The following is a 17,351-nucleotide window of genomic DNA, read 5'->3' as shown; positions in this document are numbered from 1 at the left end:
TTTCTTTTGTTTTCTTTTTTCCTTATAATTTAGCTCCTTGAACAAGTGAGTGCCATCAGAATTCCTAATTTTTAACATCTGAATTTTCTAGAAAAAAGTAGCTAAGAACGAATGACATTTCAATGGGTTTTTCTTAATTTTTAATAAAGTGTTTTAATTATATGTAAGGAGTTAAGAAAATTTGACTGCATTAAAATCGTCCGTCAGATCTTCCATAATTAAGTTTCGGACATTAACAAGACATTTTGCTTAACGACTAACATAAATTATCAAATTAAATAGTATGTGACCCCACCTGAAAAATGAAATACGGTTACCTGATTGGCCAATACAAGGCGTAGTATAATTAATGTGTTTCATACACTTTAATGCGTGATTTCCATATGTATGACATTCCATTATTACATTATATGATATATACGTGTATAAAAAGTATATCGTGTGCTATACAGGGGCATATAAATATGTGATATCGGGGTCATTTCATCAAGTAATTCAGGCATATTAAGCAAAAAATTACGAAAAAATCGTTGAATAAACATAATATATTTAACGATAATAATATATGATGTATGGCTTGGCTAGATATAAAATTTTTCTCAAGCGTCTTAATTAGGTGCTACATTAGTCTTATGTGTTTTCTCAAACTTCTTTATGGGCCCTCCTGGTTTTTCTTACCTCATTTACCTACTTGAATTTTAAACAAACATCGAGAAGGTTTACGATAATTTATTAATTAATATGTGCACTATCAACGCGTCATTTAATTAAGAAAAAGTGAACTAACTAAGGGCCATAAAAGTGAATATAGAAGGGATCCCCCCCAGCAAAAGGGACACGGTATAACTTTCAGTTCGTCGCTAATGAACTTAAACAGGAAACTGATGTTCGGGTTTTAATTAGGGTCCGAAATTCGTCGCGGTGGGAACAACCGTTTCGTCATAGTGGGATCATCTTGGATTGGTCCCAAAAATTGTCTTTTTTCCTTTGTATCAGTGCAAAAGTTTTATATTATTGCTACAGAGATTTTTTGTTTATTTCATTGCATTGAATTTTTATTATGGTACATGCATAAGCGTTAATTGTACAAAGGATTTTGATTATGGTGTTCAAATAGTTGACTGAAAATGACTGTATGGATTTTTCAGATCACTAATTATCAGAATATGAAACTTTAAAAATCACCGCCAGAGTTCGCTTACATATGTCTGTTTTTGATTATACAGGGTGTTCGAAAAATAGACGGAGATATTTCAATGGGTGATTCCTTGTAAAAAAATATGAGAAAAAGTTTCTATAGCTCTTTTTCAAAGCTCTGGTCAAATGGGGATTTACGTTTTTGTTTTCCCAATAATGTAAATTATGTTGGTTAAATATCCCCGCACGTGTAAATGTTGATTCATCTGTCCATAAGATGCTTTTTAAGAAGTGTCCATTTTCAACGTCTGCGTGAAGCAAAAAGCGGCAAAATTGTACCCATCGCTCATAGTCGGCTTGTAGAAGACCTAGAATAGAGTATCACGATGCCAGTAAAAATTGCGGAATTAATTATTTGTTGATGTAGTATGAAATTACCGTGCACTGGGGTGTAATGGAAAGGATGGCTTCCTTCTGCCTTGACAACTGACCATGCTTTCCATGTAGAAATGTTCAGATCTGTAGCTACTTTCCTTGTACTAGTGGTGGGATCCTCGGTTCTTGAAAATTTAGATTTCCTGTTTCCCTTAATCGACGAAAAGTGTTAGCAAAAGTGTTATGGTGGGGCACACGCCTATTGGGATATTTATTGCTCCTCATAAATTTTTTGTGCTTCTCGCGTATTACCATTGGCTCTTCCATAAGCAAAGACAATATCGGCGTATTCTTCGGTAGTGTATGCAGCCATTGTGGCGATAATGATACGAAAATAAGGAAAGTCACAAAAACAATATAAAAACTCAATTAACAGCAACAATAATAACAGTATTAACAATAACAATAACGACTACAGGAACGATACAATACTAAATTAACGACTTGGGTACGTAAGAAAGCTAAAAAGTTACACCACGACAAATGACAAATGTCAAATGACAACAACAATATGTAGCACATATTGTTGCCGAAGCTGAACGAGCAAACAACCCCCCCCAACTGATGTCTGGCAACCCTGACTGCAAAACAATCATCAGAAGAAAGTTTAGCAGCGAGGCCCAAAACGTGTTTGTCAAACCTTAAATTCTCATCAATGAAGAGGCCGAGAAATCGACAATAATCTCTGCTCATCAAACAAATAACCTTCTACATTACATTTAAAGCCCAGAACAAAAGTCTTATCAACATTGAATACAAGCTGATCGCAGATGCACCACTCTTTAATTTTGTGAAGGTCCTCTACTATGAGAGATCTGACTACTTTTTGATCTTTGTTATGCCACAGAATTGTAGTATCATCGGCAAACTGAACCACTAGTCCATGCAGTGATAGCGAGCTTAAGTCATTAACGTATAATAAAAATAAAATAGGACCCAACACTGACCCTTGAGGTACACTACATTTAAGATGTGCTATCCCTGACGAAAATCCAGATGCAACCATCCTCTGGGTGCGGCCAGACAGGTATGACTTCAACCACCCCAAAGCCACTCCCCTAAATCCGTAAAAATCAAGCTTTGACAGCAGTATTCCATGATCCACACAATCGAAGGCCTTGGACAGATCACCGCTGCTGCAGCCCCCTTGGAGTTCATAGATAGATACACACTCTCCAAGAATCTGAAAATGGCATCCTGCGTGCCCTTAGATGACTGAAATCCATACTGATTAGGGGACAGCACATTGTCTTTGGTCAAAAAAGAGACAATTCTCTTTTTTGCAAGCCGCTCAAGAACCTTGGAGAGGGTAGACAAAATTGATAAAAATGACAAAATTGACGGAAGTTAGAGGGTCGGTCCAAGCTACCACCCTTATGAAAAGGGATAATCATAGTTTCCTTTAAACAGGGTTGGAACTCGCCCTGAAGAAATGACTGATTGTCCAAACCGAAGCACCTAAAGCGCTCGCAGGCAGAAGTGACAGCAGACGTGAAGAGATACCATCGGAACCCGAAGACCTATGATTCTTCAAGCACTGAATTGTTTCAAGGACCTCGGTGGCATCTACAGGGTGGAAAAAGAATGATTGGTGAATAGCATTCAGATTAAGATACTGCAATGGATCGCCGTCACTGGGAACTGCTTCCAGTAGCTTCTCAGCAATATTAGAAAAATATTCATCGGGCCCCAAGTCCAATTTAACCAACCGCCGACGAGAAGACTGCCTACATTGGTTAATGATTAACCAACTTGCCTTCTGTCTGTTACCGGACAAATCTAAGCGCTCATTGTAATACAGTTCCTTTCTGACTTTTATCAGATGCCTATAAATTTTCCGATAATCCTGAAGATAAGGCCTGATGAATTGATTGTCAATAGATTTGCGAAGTCTTGCCAAGCATCGCAAATTTTGGGCAGATGTTTTTAGTCAAGCGGTGATCCATGGTTTTCGTCTCTTGGATTTAAGTCTAACCAAGGGAAAGCAGATATTTATTTTATCACGTAATGTATAATAAAAGGAAGAAAATGGTTGTGGAGCAGCCCGAATTGCATTCCAGTTAACAGACAAAATGGATTGAGAAAATAAATTCAAATTGTTCCCACTAAACACTCTCCCAATGCGGCGGCCAGATTTGTTTTTAAAGTCACCAGGGAATTGGACATACACCCCCTCGTGATCCGATATACCCACTGAGTGCACTGAACAGGTAACACCGTCCAAATTACTGCAGAAATAATAGTGGTCGATGAAGAGGACGAAATACGAGTGGGTGCATTAACATGCAGGGTGAGTGCAAATGATTTGAAGATTCCATCAAGAGAAATTCTTTGCGGTAAGAAAACCTCTGAATAATTAATATTAAAATCTCCGGCCAAGATAACAGGCGAGTGAATAGGGAGCTGGCACAGAAGACAATCTAACCTGCCAAGAAACACACTGATATCCCCAGAGGGCGGGCGGTATATACAAATAACGTACATATTAAACAACTTACAAAAACACACCGAACACTCAAAAACCCGTTCAACTGAGGCATCACCAAACTTATCAACAGTACAGAAAAAGTTTTGAAAATGTCTCCTAATTAGAACAGCAGTCCCTCCATGCAGAGAGTTTTGTCTATAATAAACTGACAATGGTACATATTCATCAATACAAAAACATTCATTAAGTCTAAGCCAATGTTCTGTTAATATAACAATGTCAGGAAAATTAAAATTAGCAAGCAGAAGTTGAAGCTCATCCACCTTATTCCGAGGGGATTGAATATTTAATAAAAATTCACTACAATGCGTTAATTTTGATGTTGCAGTTGAATCAAAGGGAGCTTCAACCTCTACGGTCTCATTTATAAAAAAAGAGTCAGAACCAGTCACACGCTCAGGCGCAGTCCCACGCTTTCGACAAAATTAGGTGATCTATTTAGTTTTAGATGCTTAGAATTATACAGTGGGTAGTTAGAAAATACTTTGTATGTGGCCATGTAGTATACAAGCCAAATCAGCAAAATGATTAGCATAATTGCATTCAAATATTCGACTTAGGTCAATGTTGTTTTTATGGAAAGCTTTATATAATGACAGATTACTATTATATACAACACTGCAACTTGGTCCAAAACAAGGGCTTGTCATAACGAGGAAAGTAGTGTTTTTACAGGGAATGATAAAATCGTTAATAATAGATGTAGGAGATTCATTCATTCATTCGTTCATCCACAAAATCACCAAATCGTTCTTGGTAAAATTGGAAGCAAGAGCTGAAGCAGTTAGTACCAAATCACGAGTCAAGCAACCAGGTTTTAGAAAATATTGAATGTTGTACACATGTCCCATGTTGATACCACCTGCTGAGTTTTCAAGAGCCCAATCTCCAAAAGGTGGCTTTCTTTTTCTGCTTCTAAAACTCTCATAGAAGTCACCATTCCTTCATTAATAGAAGAATACTCATTAACATCTCTTTGTAGCAAAGAAATTTGATGTTTATATGCAAGTCTCTTGTTTTTTATAGCGTGAATGTTGGTAATTAGGTCCTTAATTAAATCCGTTAGTTTGTCCATTTTGAGTGAAAGATCCATTTTTTCCTGTTCCAGAGACTTTACCAACAAATTCAGATCATCTTCCTTAGTCTTAAAATTGTCAATCTCGTAACTAAGTTCGTCATTTTTTTAATTGAGAATATCAAGTGTCGATGAAAACTTTCTTTCCGCTTCAAATACTTCATCCTGAAAAACCAGACTATTTCTACGAATTCTCTCTAAGTGTCTATCCTTTTCCCTAAGTTCTTCCATCATACTATCAATTTTCTGTTCATAGGCCCTAGTTTGACCTTTTTCTTCATTAAAAGTTGTCTGACATCTTTCTGTACACAAAATTTTATAGCCTCCCAACCTCAGATTGTCGCTTGAAGCAACTAGAGGGTGAAAGATTGAGTTGCAGGCTACGCAGCAGTAATTTAAAAAATCCTTATTTTTACAGCACTTAAAGCTACGATTCATCTTATAAATCTAATATTTCTAAGAACTTAAATGTGCTGCTGAATCCTGAATTTCCCTAAATCCTAATTATGATGTGAAAATGTAAACATAAATACTGAAATGTCAATAGAAACTTATGCTGTATAATCATTTTAAGCTTATATATTCTCATACAACCTATTGTTTAATAACTCTTTACTCGTATGTCTTGTAAGTCGGTCACGCCCTGTCATAATTAAAAAAAAATTTAAAACACCCTCGGGTTATTTAACTTACACTTTTATTAACTTCTTTCTTACATGTTTCACTATACGAAATGAAATAATTGATTATATGAGCGGGACTGCGTTTTATTTTTTGCCCTGTCAGAAATAATGATCGGATTTTAAAGCGGAAACCCGTAAAAAGGGTCTGTCAGGTCTTCGAAATAACTTTATGAAATATGATCTTAACATATTCGTAATGCGTTTACATTTAAATTTAGTTAAAGCGAAATTAGCGGCCGGTACATGATACGTGTCAGTGCGTTTATGTAAAATGTTTTTGTATTAGGCACTTTTATATTGCTGAAAATAATATATTTATACTTTTAACGGTTAGCATCCCGCAGATATATCGACGTCTTTATGGTGTTGCATGTATCTGTGTATCGGTATTTTTATAATCGCGATGCTTTCCTTATTATTGTCCTTTTCCGAAGAATTGATAAAATTATTTCTGTGATACTTACTGTATGTTATGTGTATATTTTGGACAAATAAAAGGATTTTTTTTAAGAAGATAATGCTTCCTTGTAATAAAAAATCCAGTTTTCAGAAATTTCACTTATTATTAAATCCCCTAATTCTATGGAAATTTTCACGTACCACTTGCCTCATATTTATTGGTAATTCTAAATGCACAAGCTTTTTTCCAATAAAATACTAATTAATTAAAAAATTAAGCTAATAAAACCATAAAACATAGTACTCATTTTTAGAGATGGGCAAAACTGTTATTTTATGAAAACAGTTGCAATTGTTTGAATATAATGCCCCATAATTTTTGTTTTAATACCTCTTTTAGTTAAGAAAATTACATTTAGAACTTACAAAGTTTAAAAGTTCTGGTTTTCAATAAAAACCTCCATTTTAATAGCGTTATTTAGCAATAAAATCTAAAATCATTGTTTTCGCACATAACCTCATCAATGGGTCCCACCGCGGTAATTCCCCGGCAAACGTCAAACTAGTCAAAACAAAACACTAATTGTGTATATGTGCTGTGAGATCTAAAGCTAAAAGCTAGTTAAATTTCGTAATAGTAAATTTTTTGAGTGTTAGTGTGAGTGTAGTAAATGATTTGTTTGAACCAATTATTAGAAACTTGTCTAATTTAAGAACAATTAGATATCTCACCTGTAATAAATAGAAAGGGAAGAGATAGTATAAGAAAATTTATGTTTTCTAATAATTAACGCCTGTACTAGAGATTATTAAAAACAAATTTTTGAAAGATTTTTTAATTTCCCTGCTCTTGAATTCGACCATGGAATATAGAACATAGAAGAGCAATTTTTTTCCGCTATTTATTAACGATTCTGTGGGCTGTAGGAAAATGATTTGCAAGAATTCTAGAAACTAGTTCATTTATTTTTGTAGACAAAATTCAAAATTAGGTTTTTTGTCTTTCAGGTCAAGTGAGGCAAAAAAACCTTTTAAAGGGGAAAAAATCAATTATCTGGAATTTTTTACACCAAAGGATGAAATTGTTGCCCGATGTAACTATTGTAATTTGAGGCAACATCTTCAAATTAAACATCCGTCAATAAAGTTAGTGGAAAATGGTTCTACAACAACAATAATTCTCCTTCATATTCATCCAGTAGTAATTTACAATCAACGGTATCTACCGCTTTTGCCTCTATTCCATCCACGTCATCAGCACCCGTTCATTCACCCACCGCATCAACTACTTCAACACGCCCTGATTCACCTGCCTCATCTATTTCATCTGTTGCATCATCAGTCAACACTAATATAAATGAAAAGCCTACAAAAAAGTTTAGACAAGCTGTGCCCAAAAAAGATCGCAAAAAAAAGGATTGATGATATATGTACTCCTAAAATTAATAATCAAGGACTTTCAACCTTTTTCGATAGTTGAAGATGCAGGTTTTAAAGAGTTTTGTAATAAACCCATCGTATTGTCTTCCCAGTAGAAAAACTCTATCGAAGACATTACTTCCAGCGAAGTTCGAAGAAGTGTTAATTAAGGCACAAGAAAAACTTAAAACAGCCCAGGCACAATTACCACCGATTGATGGACGTCCTCTAATAATGAAGCCGTTACATCACATTTTAATGATGCAAATTTTGAAGTAAAGTCAGTATTATTAGAGGTTGGGCCTTGTAGTGAGAGCCATACAAGCAAAAATCTTGCGACGGACCTCAAACAAATCGCTAATGAATGGGAAATCTAAAGTAAAATTTTACTAGTCATATGGGATAACGGATAACTGATGAATTGAAATGGAAACATTTAGGTTGTTTAGCACATACAATAAACTTAATTGTTCAGGATGCATTAAAACTTGTCGATCCGCTTGTTGCTAAAGTTTCTAATATTATTTCACACTTCAAAAGAAGTGCAGTTGCGAAGTGTAAGTTGGATGCCTATCAAAAACAAAATGGCAAAACTACGAAAAAGTTGATCCAATCTGTAGTGACTCGTTGGAATTCTGTAAGAAGTGAGAACTACATTAGCTGCTTTAGGAAAAGATAACTGGCCAATGCTCACAAATCAGGAGTTCGAGTATATTGATGAACTCATTCAAATACTTTCACCCTTTGAATCAACGACCGTGTTTATGAGCACAGAAAAACAAGTAAGGCTTTCATTCGTTATCATGATGGTTTCTAATGGATTTAATGATTTGTGCAAAGATCTTAGAAAACGTCAGTTTTCTGATATGACAAAAGGTGTTTTGTACAAGCTTCTTGAGGGCATCGATACTCGATTCAGGATTCTGCAAAATAGTTCCACTCTTCTGTTAAGTATGTTTTTGGATCCGAGCGGCTTCCCATTCCAACAACTGCCTTGGTAAAGAGATCAATTTTTTATGAAGGTATAAAAATCTTTAACCACCTACCAGGAGACATTAGAGAGGCAAAATCACTCATCAAATTAAGGTTTCTCTTGAGGAGATTTCTGAGTAGTTGAGCTTATTACTCTGTGGCTGAATATCTCAACGACAATCAGATTTTAATTAATTAAGGGAGACCTAGCTCTTTTCCAAACCTGTTTGTTTTAAATGTTTTCTTTTTTTATCCCTAGATGTTGAACTGTACTTAGTTAAGAAAAGTTAGATATAGTTGATTTTATTAATTTAAAAAAAAATGTAAATTTTAACTGTTTAACTTTGTTTCGTCATTGTAACTTGTATTTTTAAATATAATTTTAACCTTATAACTCTGTCTCTTTAGGATTAGGTGAAGCTTTGTTTATAACAATTTTTTGTTCAAACAATAAAGCATATTTGAATTTGAGATATAAAAATATTGGATTCAGTAGCGAGTAAATTGGAGACCAAGCAAAAAAGATCGCAACAAATGCAATTACCGCATTAATAGAGCAAAAAAATCAAGAAAAAAACATCACTTTGGAAGAAAAAATGCAACAGGTTTCGGAAACACAACAACCGTTTTTAATTTGGAATTCATTTGACAAGAAAGCTGCAAATATAACTCCGAGTCATTCATCACAAGCACGTGCCATTATTGAAATTCAAAGATATTTGGAGGAGCCATTATTAGAACGTACCGAAAATCCGTTAAAGTGGTGCAAAAACAATAGTTATAACTACCCCTTCCTAAATCAACTAATAAAATTAAAATTTGGTACAGTAGCCACATCTGTACCTTGTGAAAGAATGTTTTCTAAAACGGGGCAAATTATAAGCGATCGCCGAAATAGAATATCAAGTACAAAGGTAAAAAACATTATGTTCATTAATCAAAATGACGATTAGTGTAATCCTGACTGATTAATACGAATTTATACCGATTTTTTTTATATTTTGAGTTCAAGTTTCTATTATTTTTTCTTATATGTAAAATGTTTTTTGAGTTTTTGTTTTTTATTTTGTGTAACCAATTGCTCCTTATTTTGCAGGTTATTAAAGTTGGTTACAATTCTTTACAACTATGCTTTTTATTTCAATTTTAATAACTTTAAGTTCACCATCGGATTTAAAAATTATCGAGAAAATTATTAAAAAGTTTATATTAGGGATTGAACCCGGGTCGGCTGCATGCGCAGAACGTAATTTCATGACGAACTGCTTGTACTCCCATTCAGTTTTTGCTATGTTACAACCATGTTTACAAGGTTAAAAACGGTTGCATATCTCAACTTCTATAGTTATTTTATACCTTTTATTTTAGACGAACGACAACAGTTGCGTAATGTTGTTGAGGAATAACAGTTAAAAAATAATCGATCAATAAATAACAACCCATCTCTACTCATTCTCAGCTATTTGCTTCTAGAGAACCCAATACCGGATTTTTCATACTTCTAATACCCAAATAAAATCATAAAAACTTTCCTAAAAATCAAGAAAAATCCATCAACATGGTACTCATATTTTTTTTCAGAGTACCCAATCCTAAAATCAAATATCTAATAATTTGAACACCTAAGTCACTATCAAAAACTAAATCAATCCCTCCCTGTTCACATGAATATCCAGGATCGTCCCTCCGTTAATCCAATTTAAAATTTCTAATTAAATTATAAAAAAACAAACAAATCAATATAGAGTGTCAGTTGGCCTAGCAGCAATGACTCAAGAAACAACTCGTAAGTATACTTTTAATTTTAATTATAAAAGACCACAAGTTTGGTCAAAAGTCTCGAACTTATATTTAGATTGATCTGTAGTACGGTTAAATTCTAACTTTGTAACCTGCAATTAAGCTTAATTTTCACTAGTTTTTAAAAGTCTGATTAACTTGAAACTTTGCACATGTATCAAGGACCGATGACAATTTAATAACAGTTTTCCATTATCCTTATTAGGGCTGCCAGGATAAATACAATATTTTTTAGATCCTCTTTAGAAGAGTAAGGAAGATAGAACTAGTGCGCGAGTTACTCTTACTGATTTCTGGAGTCTACAACTTGTTTGGCCTTTAAGGTAGTTGCACTCTCACTTTGTTTAACCCTTTCCCTGTCGGCGTGTTATATTGCAGCAAAGTTCGTTATATTGCAGAAATATTACAGCAATAATTCAAAAGGGAACCTTTTGAACACTTATTGAAATAAAAACTGATATTTTCACGTTTTTGTTTTCTATCTGAACAAATTAGGATACCCAAAGATTTTTCTAATTTTCTCGAAAACGAATCGACCGATTTAAAAAAATCAAACGTCAAAATAAGAGACTTCGAAAGACCTTTTAAACAAGCTATTACTCGATACCCCTTGCCATTTAAAATTTTTAAGGGGATGACCCTGGGGGCCAGAGGGTGCAAGGGGGTGAAGTAATTTTAGGTTAGACAGTTGTCCCCCTTGATAAACCTTTTGACGTATTTCGGCGTTTCTTTTTTAAATAAATCCGTGATGGTCAGTTTTCAAATGAACACCCTGTATATATGTTTTTTATTGTAGGCTGGTAAATAAAAACTGCTTATTATTATTATTATAAAATGGTTGTTTTCAGTCCCACTGAACGCCACTGGTGGTTTCCGCTTTAAAAACGGCTCCACCTACGTGGGTTCCTGGAATAATAAAGGAACCATGCAAGGAGACGGTCACCTACTGCTCCCAGGTGGGATAAGGTACGATGGCTGTTTTGACGAGGGCCTATTTCATGGACTGGGAGTGCTCACGTTTCCCGATGGAGCCAGGTGAAAGCAAAATCAATCGCTCAAAAACTCAAAACGTGCTTTTGTCAATATTTTTTAGGTACGAGGGTGAGTTTTTCCAGGGGTGGTTCCATGGATACGGAGTGTTTTGGAGAGCCGATGGCACTAGACACGAAGGAGAGTTCCGCGGCGGGAAGATATGGGGACTCGGTGAGTAGATCCGAGACGAATATTTTCTTCTGGATGTTAATAATGTAATTGTAGGTTTGACCACGTTTAACGATGACACTCACGGGTTTCCCAGGAACGAGGGATATTTCCAGGAATGTCAGCTGAAGAGGCGCAGGGGTTGCTCCGATACCGTTCAGAAGGCTCAGAAAGTCGCTTTTACTGCTAGAACTAAGTTTCTTTGTGCCTAAATATGATTTTTTTAACTAGGAGTTTCAATATTCATAATATCCCTATTTTAATTAAAAAATAAAGTCTTAATATTCCTATACAAAGCATTCATTTATTAAGAACAAAAAATAGAATTTCTAAATACTATTACTAGCTTAAAATATGGGAATCAACACAGGTAAGCTCTAAGTCACGTATTGAAAGTTGTCTTACAGAGGAATGTAAATTTTTTTGAATTTCTCACAGATCATAAAGGTATAATAAACTTAGCATCCTGCTTGAACAACTGGAGTAAAAAATTACTTACATATCAAGATGTAACTTCCTAATTTGGGCATTTTCCATTTACCATAAAAACCTGTACATACTACAAATAAATTATAAAAAATGGTTCTGTGGTTTTAATTTTTTGTGTCTTTCAAGGCTCTTTTATTGCCATAGTCTGAAATTTTGATTTTTTTTCTTTGTATATGGGATTAAGTAATTATTATACAATATCCTTGTAGCACCTATATGCCAAATAAATAAATTAATATTATTATTAAAATTATAATTAATGTCATTATTAACTTCTTCTAGGCGTTCAAAACAAACATATTAATATAACACTACAACTGCCTGGAAGAGATGATGTTTTTTTTCCTTCCAGGCTTTTGAGGTTGTTTTTTCCTGTTTCCAGGTATTTATATAAGAAAAGAGAAATGATATTTTTTGTAATTCTACAAGAGAAACCCTTAAAGTTGTATGTAAGGCCTCTCTTTCTATAAGAGAATCCTTGAGGCAAAAGAATCCTACCCACCAATATTTTTAATTAATATTTAAAAAATGCTTAGTCGTATCACTTTCCCAGACAAAAACAAATATTCCTATAATATTGGAAAATGTGTTGAAAAAGTATTAATTTTCCCAGGAAAAAAATTGAAGGCGTATGATTTTTCCAGTGGTACCAAACGATTGAGAAGGTTCCAAACATTTTTAAAATAACCGCAAGTAAAAAAATTTCAAAGTTGACCCTTTTCAGATTGTAAGGCAAAAATGCATAATTCAATAAAAAACTTTGAAAGCCCGTAGTTGGAAAATTATGAGACGTAGGACTGTTCCAGTGGTACCAAATGATTTAGAAAACTCTAAACATTTTAAAAATAGCTGCAGATACGTTTGAAATTAATTAGTTTTCTCAGAAAAAAATTTCAAAGTTGACCATTTTCAGATTGTAAGGCAAAGATGCATATTTTTATAAAAAACTTTAAAAGCCTGTAATTGAAAAATTATAAGACGCAGGACTGTTCCAGTGGTACCAAATGATTCAGAAAACTCTAAACATTCTAAAAATAGCTGCAGATACGTTTGAAATTCATTAGTTTTCTCAGAACAAAATTTCAAAGTTGACCGTTTTCAGATGGTAAGGCAAAAATGCATAATTTAATAAAAAACTTTGAAAGCCCGTAGTTGGAAAATTATGAGACGTAGGACTGTTCCAGTGGTACCAAATGATTTAGAAAACTCTAAACATTTTAAAAATAGCTGCAGATACGTTTGAAATTCATTAGTTTTCTCAGAAAAAAATTTCAAAGTTGACCGTTTTCAGATGGTAAGGCAAAAATGCATAATTTAATAAAAAACTTTGAAAGCCCGTAGTTGAAAAATTATAAAATGTAGAAGTGTTCCAGTGGTACCAAATGATTCAGAAAACTCTAAACATTCTAAACATAGCTGCAGATACGTTTGAAATTCATTAGTTTTCTCAGAAAAAAATGTCAAAGTTGACCATTTTTAGATTGTAAGGCAAAAATGCATAATTTAATAAAAAACTTTGAAAGCCCGTAGTTGAAAAATTATAAGATGTAGGAGTGTTCCAGTGGTACCAAATGATTCAGAAAACTCTAAACATTCTAAAAATAGCTGCAGATACGTTTGAAATTCATTAGTTTTCTCAGAAAAAAATTTCAAAGTTGACCGTTTTCAGATTGTAAGGCAAAGATGGTATAACTTAATAAAAAACTTTGAAAGCCCGTAGTTGGAAAATTATAAGTTGTAGAAGTGTTCCAGTGGTACCAAATGATTCAGAAAACTCTAAACATTCTAAAAATAGCGGCAGATACGTTTGAAATTCATTAGTTTTCTCAGAAATAAATTTCAAAGTTGACCATTTTCAGATTGTAAGGCAAAGATGCATAATTTTATAAAAAACTTTGAAAGCCCGTAGTTGGAAAATTATGAGACGTAGGAGTGTTCCAGTGGTACCAAATGATTCAGAAAACTCTAAACATTCTAGAAATAGCTGCAGATACGTTTGAAATTCATTAGTTTTCTCAGAAGAAAATTTCAAAGTTGACCATTTTCAGATTGTAAGGCAAAAATGCATAATTTAATAAAAAACTTTAAAAGCCCGTAGTTAAAAAATTATCAAACATAGGACTGTTCCAATGGTACCAAATGATTTAGAAAACTCTAAACATTCTAAAAATAACTGCAGATACGTTTGAAATTCATTAGTTTTCTCAGAAAAAAATTTCAAAGTTGACCATTTTCAGAGTGTAAGGTAAAGATGCATATTTTTATAAAAAACTTTGAAAGCCCGTAGTTAAAAAATTATGAGACGTAGGAGTGTTCCAGTGGTACCAAATAATTTAGAAAACTCTAAACATTTTAAAAATAGCTGCAGATACGTTTGAAATTCATTAGTTTTCTCAGGAAAAAATTTCAAAGTTGATTATTTTTAGAATGTAAGGCAAAGATGCATAATTTTATAAAAAACTTTGAAACCCTGTAGTTAAAAAATTATAAGACGTAGAACTGTTCCAGTGACACTAAATGATTCAGAAAACTCTAAACATTCTAAAAATAGCTGCAGATACGTTTGAAATTCATTAGTTTTCTCAGAAATAAATTTCAAAGTTGACCATTTACAGATTGTAAGGCAAAGATGCATAATTTTATAAAAAACTTTAAAAGCCCGTAGTTGAAAAATTATAAGACGTAGGACTGTTCCAGTGGTACCAAATGATTCAGAAAACTCTAAACATTCTAAAAATAACTGCAGATACGTTTGAAATTCATTAGTTTTCTCAGAAAAAAATTGTCAAAGTTGACCATTTTCAGAATGTAAGGCAAAAATGCATAATTTAATAAAAAACTTTGAAAGCCCGTAGTTGGAAAATTATAAGATGTAGGAGTGTTCCAGTGGTACCAAATGATTCAGAAAACTCTAAACATTCTAAACATAGCTGCAGATACGTTTGAAATTCATTAGTTTTCTCAGAAAAAAATTTCAAAGTTGACCGTTTTCAGATTGTAAGGCAAAGATGGTATAATTTAATAAAAAAACTTTGAAAGCCCGTAGTTGAAAAATTATAGGACATAGGACTGTTCCAGTGGTACCAAATGATTCAGAAAACTCTAAACATTCTAAAAATAGCAGCAGATACGTTTGAAATTCATTAGTTTTTTCAGAAAAAAATTTCAAAGTTGACCATTTTCAGATTGTAAGGCAAAAATGCATAATTTTATAAAAAACTTTGAACGCCCGTAGTTGAAAAATTATCAAACATAGGACTGTTCCAGTGGTACCAAATGATTCAGAAAACTCTAAACATTTTAAAAATAGCTGCAGATACGTTTGAAATTCATTAGTTTTCTCAGAAAAAAATTTCAAAGTTGACCATTTTCAGATTGTAAGGCAAAAATGCATAATTTAATAAAAAACTTTGAAAGCCCATAGTTGGAAAATTATGAGACGTAGGACTGTTCCAGTGGTACCAAATAATTTAGAAAACTCTAAACATTTTAAAAATAGCTGCAGATACGTTTGAAATTCATTAGTTTTCTCAGGAAAAAATTTCAAAGTTGATTATTTTTAGAATGTAAGGCAAAGATGCATAATTTTATAAAAAACTTTGAAACCCTGTAGTTAAAAAATTATAAGACGTAGAACTGTTCCAGTGACACTAAATGATTCAGAAAACTCTAAACATTCTAAAAATAGCTGCAGATACGTTTGAAATTCATTAGTTTTCTCAGAAATAAATTTCAAAGTTGACCATTTACAGATTGTAAGGCAAAGATGCATAATTTTATAAAAAACTTTAAAAGCCCGTAGTTGAAAAATTATAAGACGTAGGACTGTTCCAGTGGTACCAAATGATTCAGAAAACTCTAAACATTCTAAAAATAACTGCAGATACGTTTGAAATTCATTAGTTTTCTCAGAAAAAAATTGTCAAAGTTGACCATTTTCAGAATGTAAGGCAAAAATGCATAATTTAATAAAAAACTTTGAAAGCCCGTAGTTGGAAAATTATAAGATGTAGGAGTGTTCCAGTGGTACCAAATGATTCAGAAAACTCTAAACATTCTAAACATAGCTGCAGATACGTTTGAAATTCATTAGTTTTCTCAGAAAAAAATTTCAAAGTTGACCGTTTTCAGATTGTAAGGCAAAGATGGTATAATTTAATAAAAAAACTTTGAAAGCCCGTAGTTGAAAAATTATAGGACATAGGACTGTTCCAGTGGTACCAAATGATTCAGAAAACTCTAAACATTCTAAAAATAGCAGCAGATACGTTTGAAATTCATTAGTTTTTTCAGAAAAAAATTTCAAAGTTGACCATTTTCAGATTGTAAGGCAAAAATGCATAATTTTATAAAAAACTTTGAACGCCCGTAGTTGAAAAATTATCAAACATAGGACTGTTCCAGTGGTACCAAATGATTCAGAAAACTCTAAACATTTTAAAAATAGCTGCAGATACGTTTGAAATTCATTAGTTTTCTCAGAAAAAAATTTCAAAGTTGACCATTTTCAGATTGTAAGGCAAAAATGCATAATTTAATAAAAAACTTTGAAAGCCCATAGTTGGAAAATTATGAGACGTAGGACTGTTCCAGTGGTACCAAATAATTTAGAAAACTCTAAACATTTTAAAAATAGCTGCAGATACGTTTGAAATTCATTAGTTTTCTCAGGAAAAAATTTCAAAGTTGATTATTTTTAGAATGTAAGGCAAAGATGCATAATTTTATAAAAAACTTTGAAACCCTGTAGTTAAAAAATTATAAGACGTAGAACTGTTCCAGTGACACTAAATGATTCAGAAAACTCTAAACATTCTAAAAATAGCTGCAGATACGTTTGAAATTCATTAGTTTTCTCAGAAATAAATTTCAAAGTTGACCATTTACAGATTGTAAGGCAAAGATGCATAATTTTATAAAAAACTTTAAAAGCCCGTAGTTGAAAAATTATAAGACGTAGGACTGTTCCAGTGGTACCAAATGATTCAGAAAACTCTAAACATTCTAAAAATAACTGCAGATACGTTTGAAATTCATTAGTTTTCTCAGAAAAAAATTGTCAAAGTTGACCATTTTCAGAATGTAAGGCAAAAATGCATAATTTAATAAAAAACTTTGAAAGCCCGTAGTTGGAAAATTATAAGATGTAGGAGTGTTCCAGTGGTACCAAATGATTCAGAAAACTCTAAACATTCTAAACATAGCTGCAGATACGTTTGAAATTCATTAGTTTTCTCAGAAAAAAATTTCAAAG

At 33.0% G+C, this 17,351-nt stretch overlaps 1 protein-coding gene across 1 annotated transcript; it reads left to right on the top strand.

The window, feature by feature from the left end:
- Nucleotides 1-10,340: 10,340 nt before the first annotated feature.
- On the top strand, nucleotides 10,341-12,190 carry LOC126744323 (MORN repeat-containing protein 4 homolog). The gene is made up of 4 exons (XM_050451714.1): nucleotides 10,341-10,394; nucleotides 11,257-11,443; nucleotides 11,502-11,611; nucleotides 11,666-12,190. Exons 1-4 carry the CDS (start codon nucleotides 10,376-10,378, stop codon nucleotides 11,818-11,820), a joined length of 471 nt encoding a protein of 156 aa, XP_050307671.1. The 5' UTR covers nucleotides 10,341-10,375; the 3' UTR covers nucleotides 11,821-12,190.
- The last annotated feature ends 5,161 nt before the right edge of the window (nucleotides 12,191-17,351 follow it).

Source organism: Anthonomus grandis, chromosome 13 (genome assembly GCF_022605725.1).
Source record: "Anthonomus grandis grandis chromosome 13, icAntGran1.3, whole genome shotgun sequence".
Classification (NCBI taxonomy): Eukaryota; Metazoa; Arthropoda; class Insecta; order Coleoptera; family Curculionidae; genus Anthonomus; species Anthonomus grandis.
Note: the sequence above shows the minus strand (reverse complement) of the source record. Positions and strands in the feature narration are given on the sequence as shown.

Excerpts from the sequence above, each read along its gene's own strand:
- LOC126744323 (XM_050451714.1), top strand. Across the intron at positions 11,444-11,501 it reads ACGTTTCCCGATGGAGCCAG|GTACGAGGGTGAGTTTTTCC; the intron begins GTGAAAGCAAAA and ends AATATTTTTTAG. Across the intron at positions 11,612-11,665 it reads CGGGAAGATATGGGGACTCG|GTTTGACCACGTTTAACGAT; the intron begins GTGAGTAGATCC and ends ATGTAATTGTAG.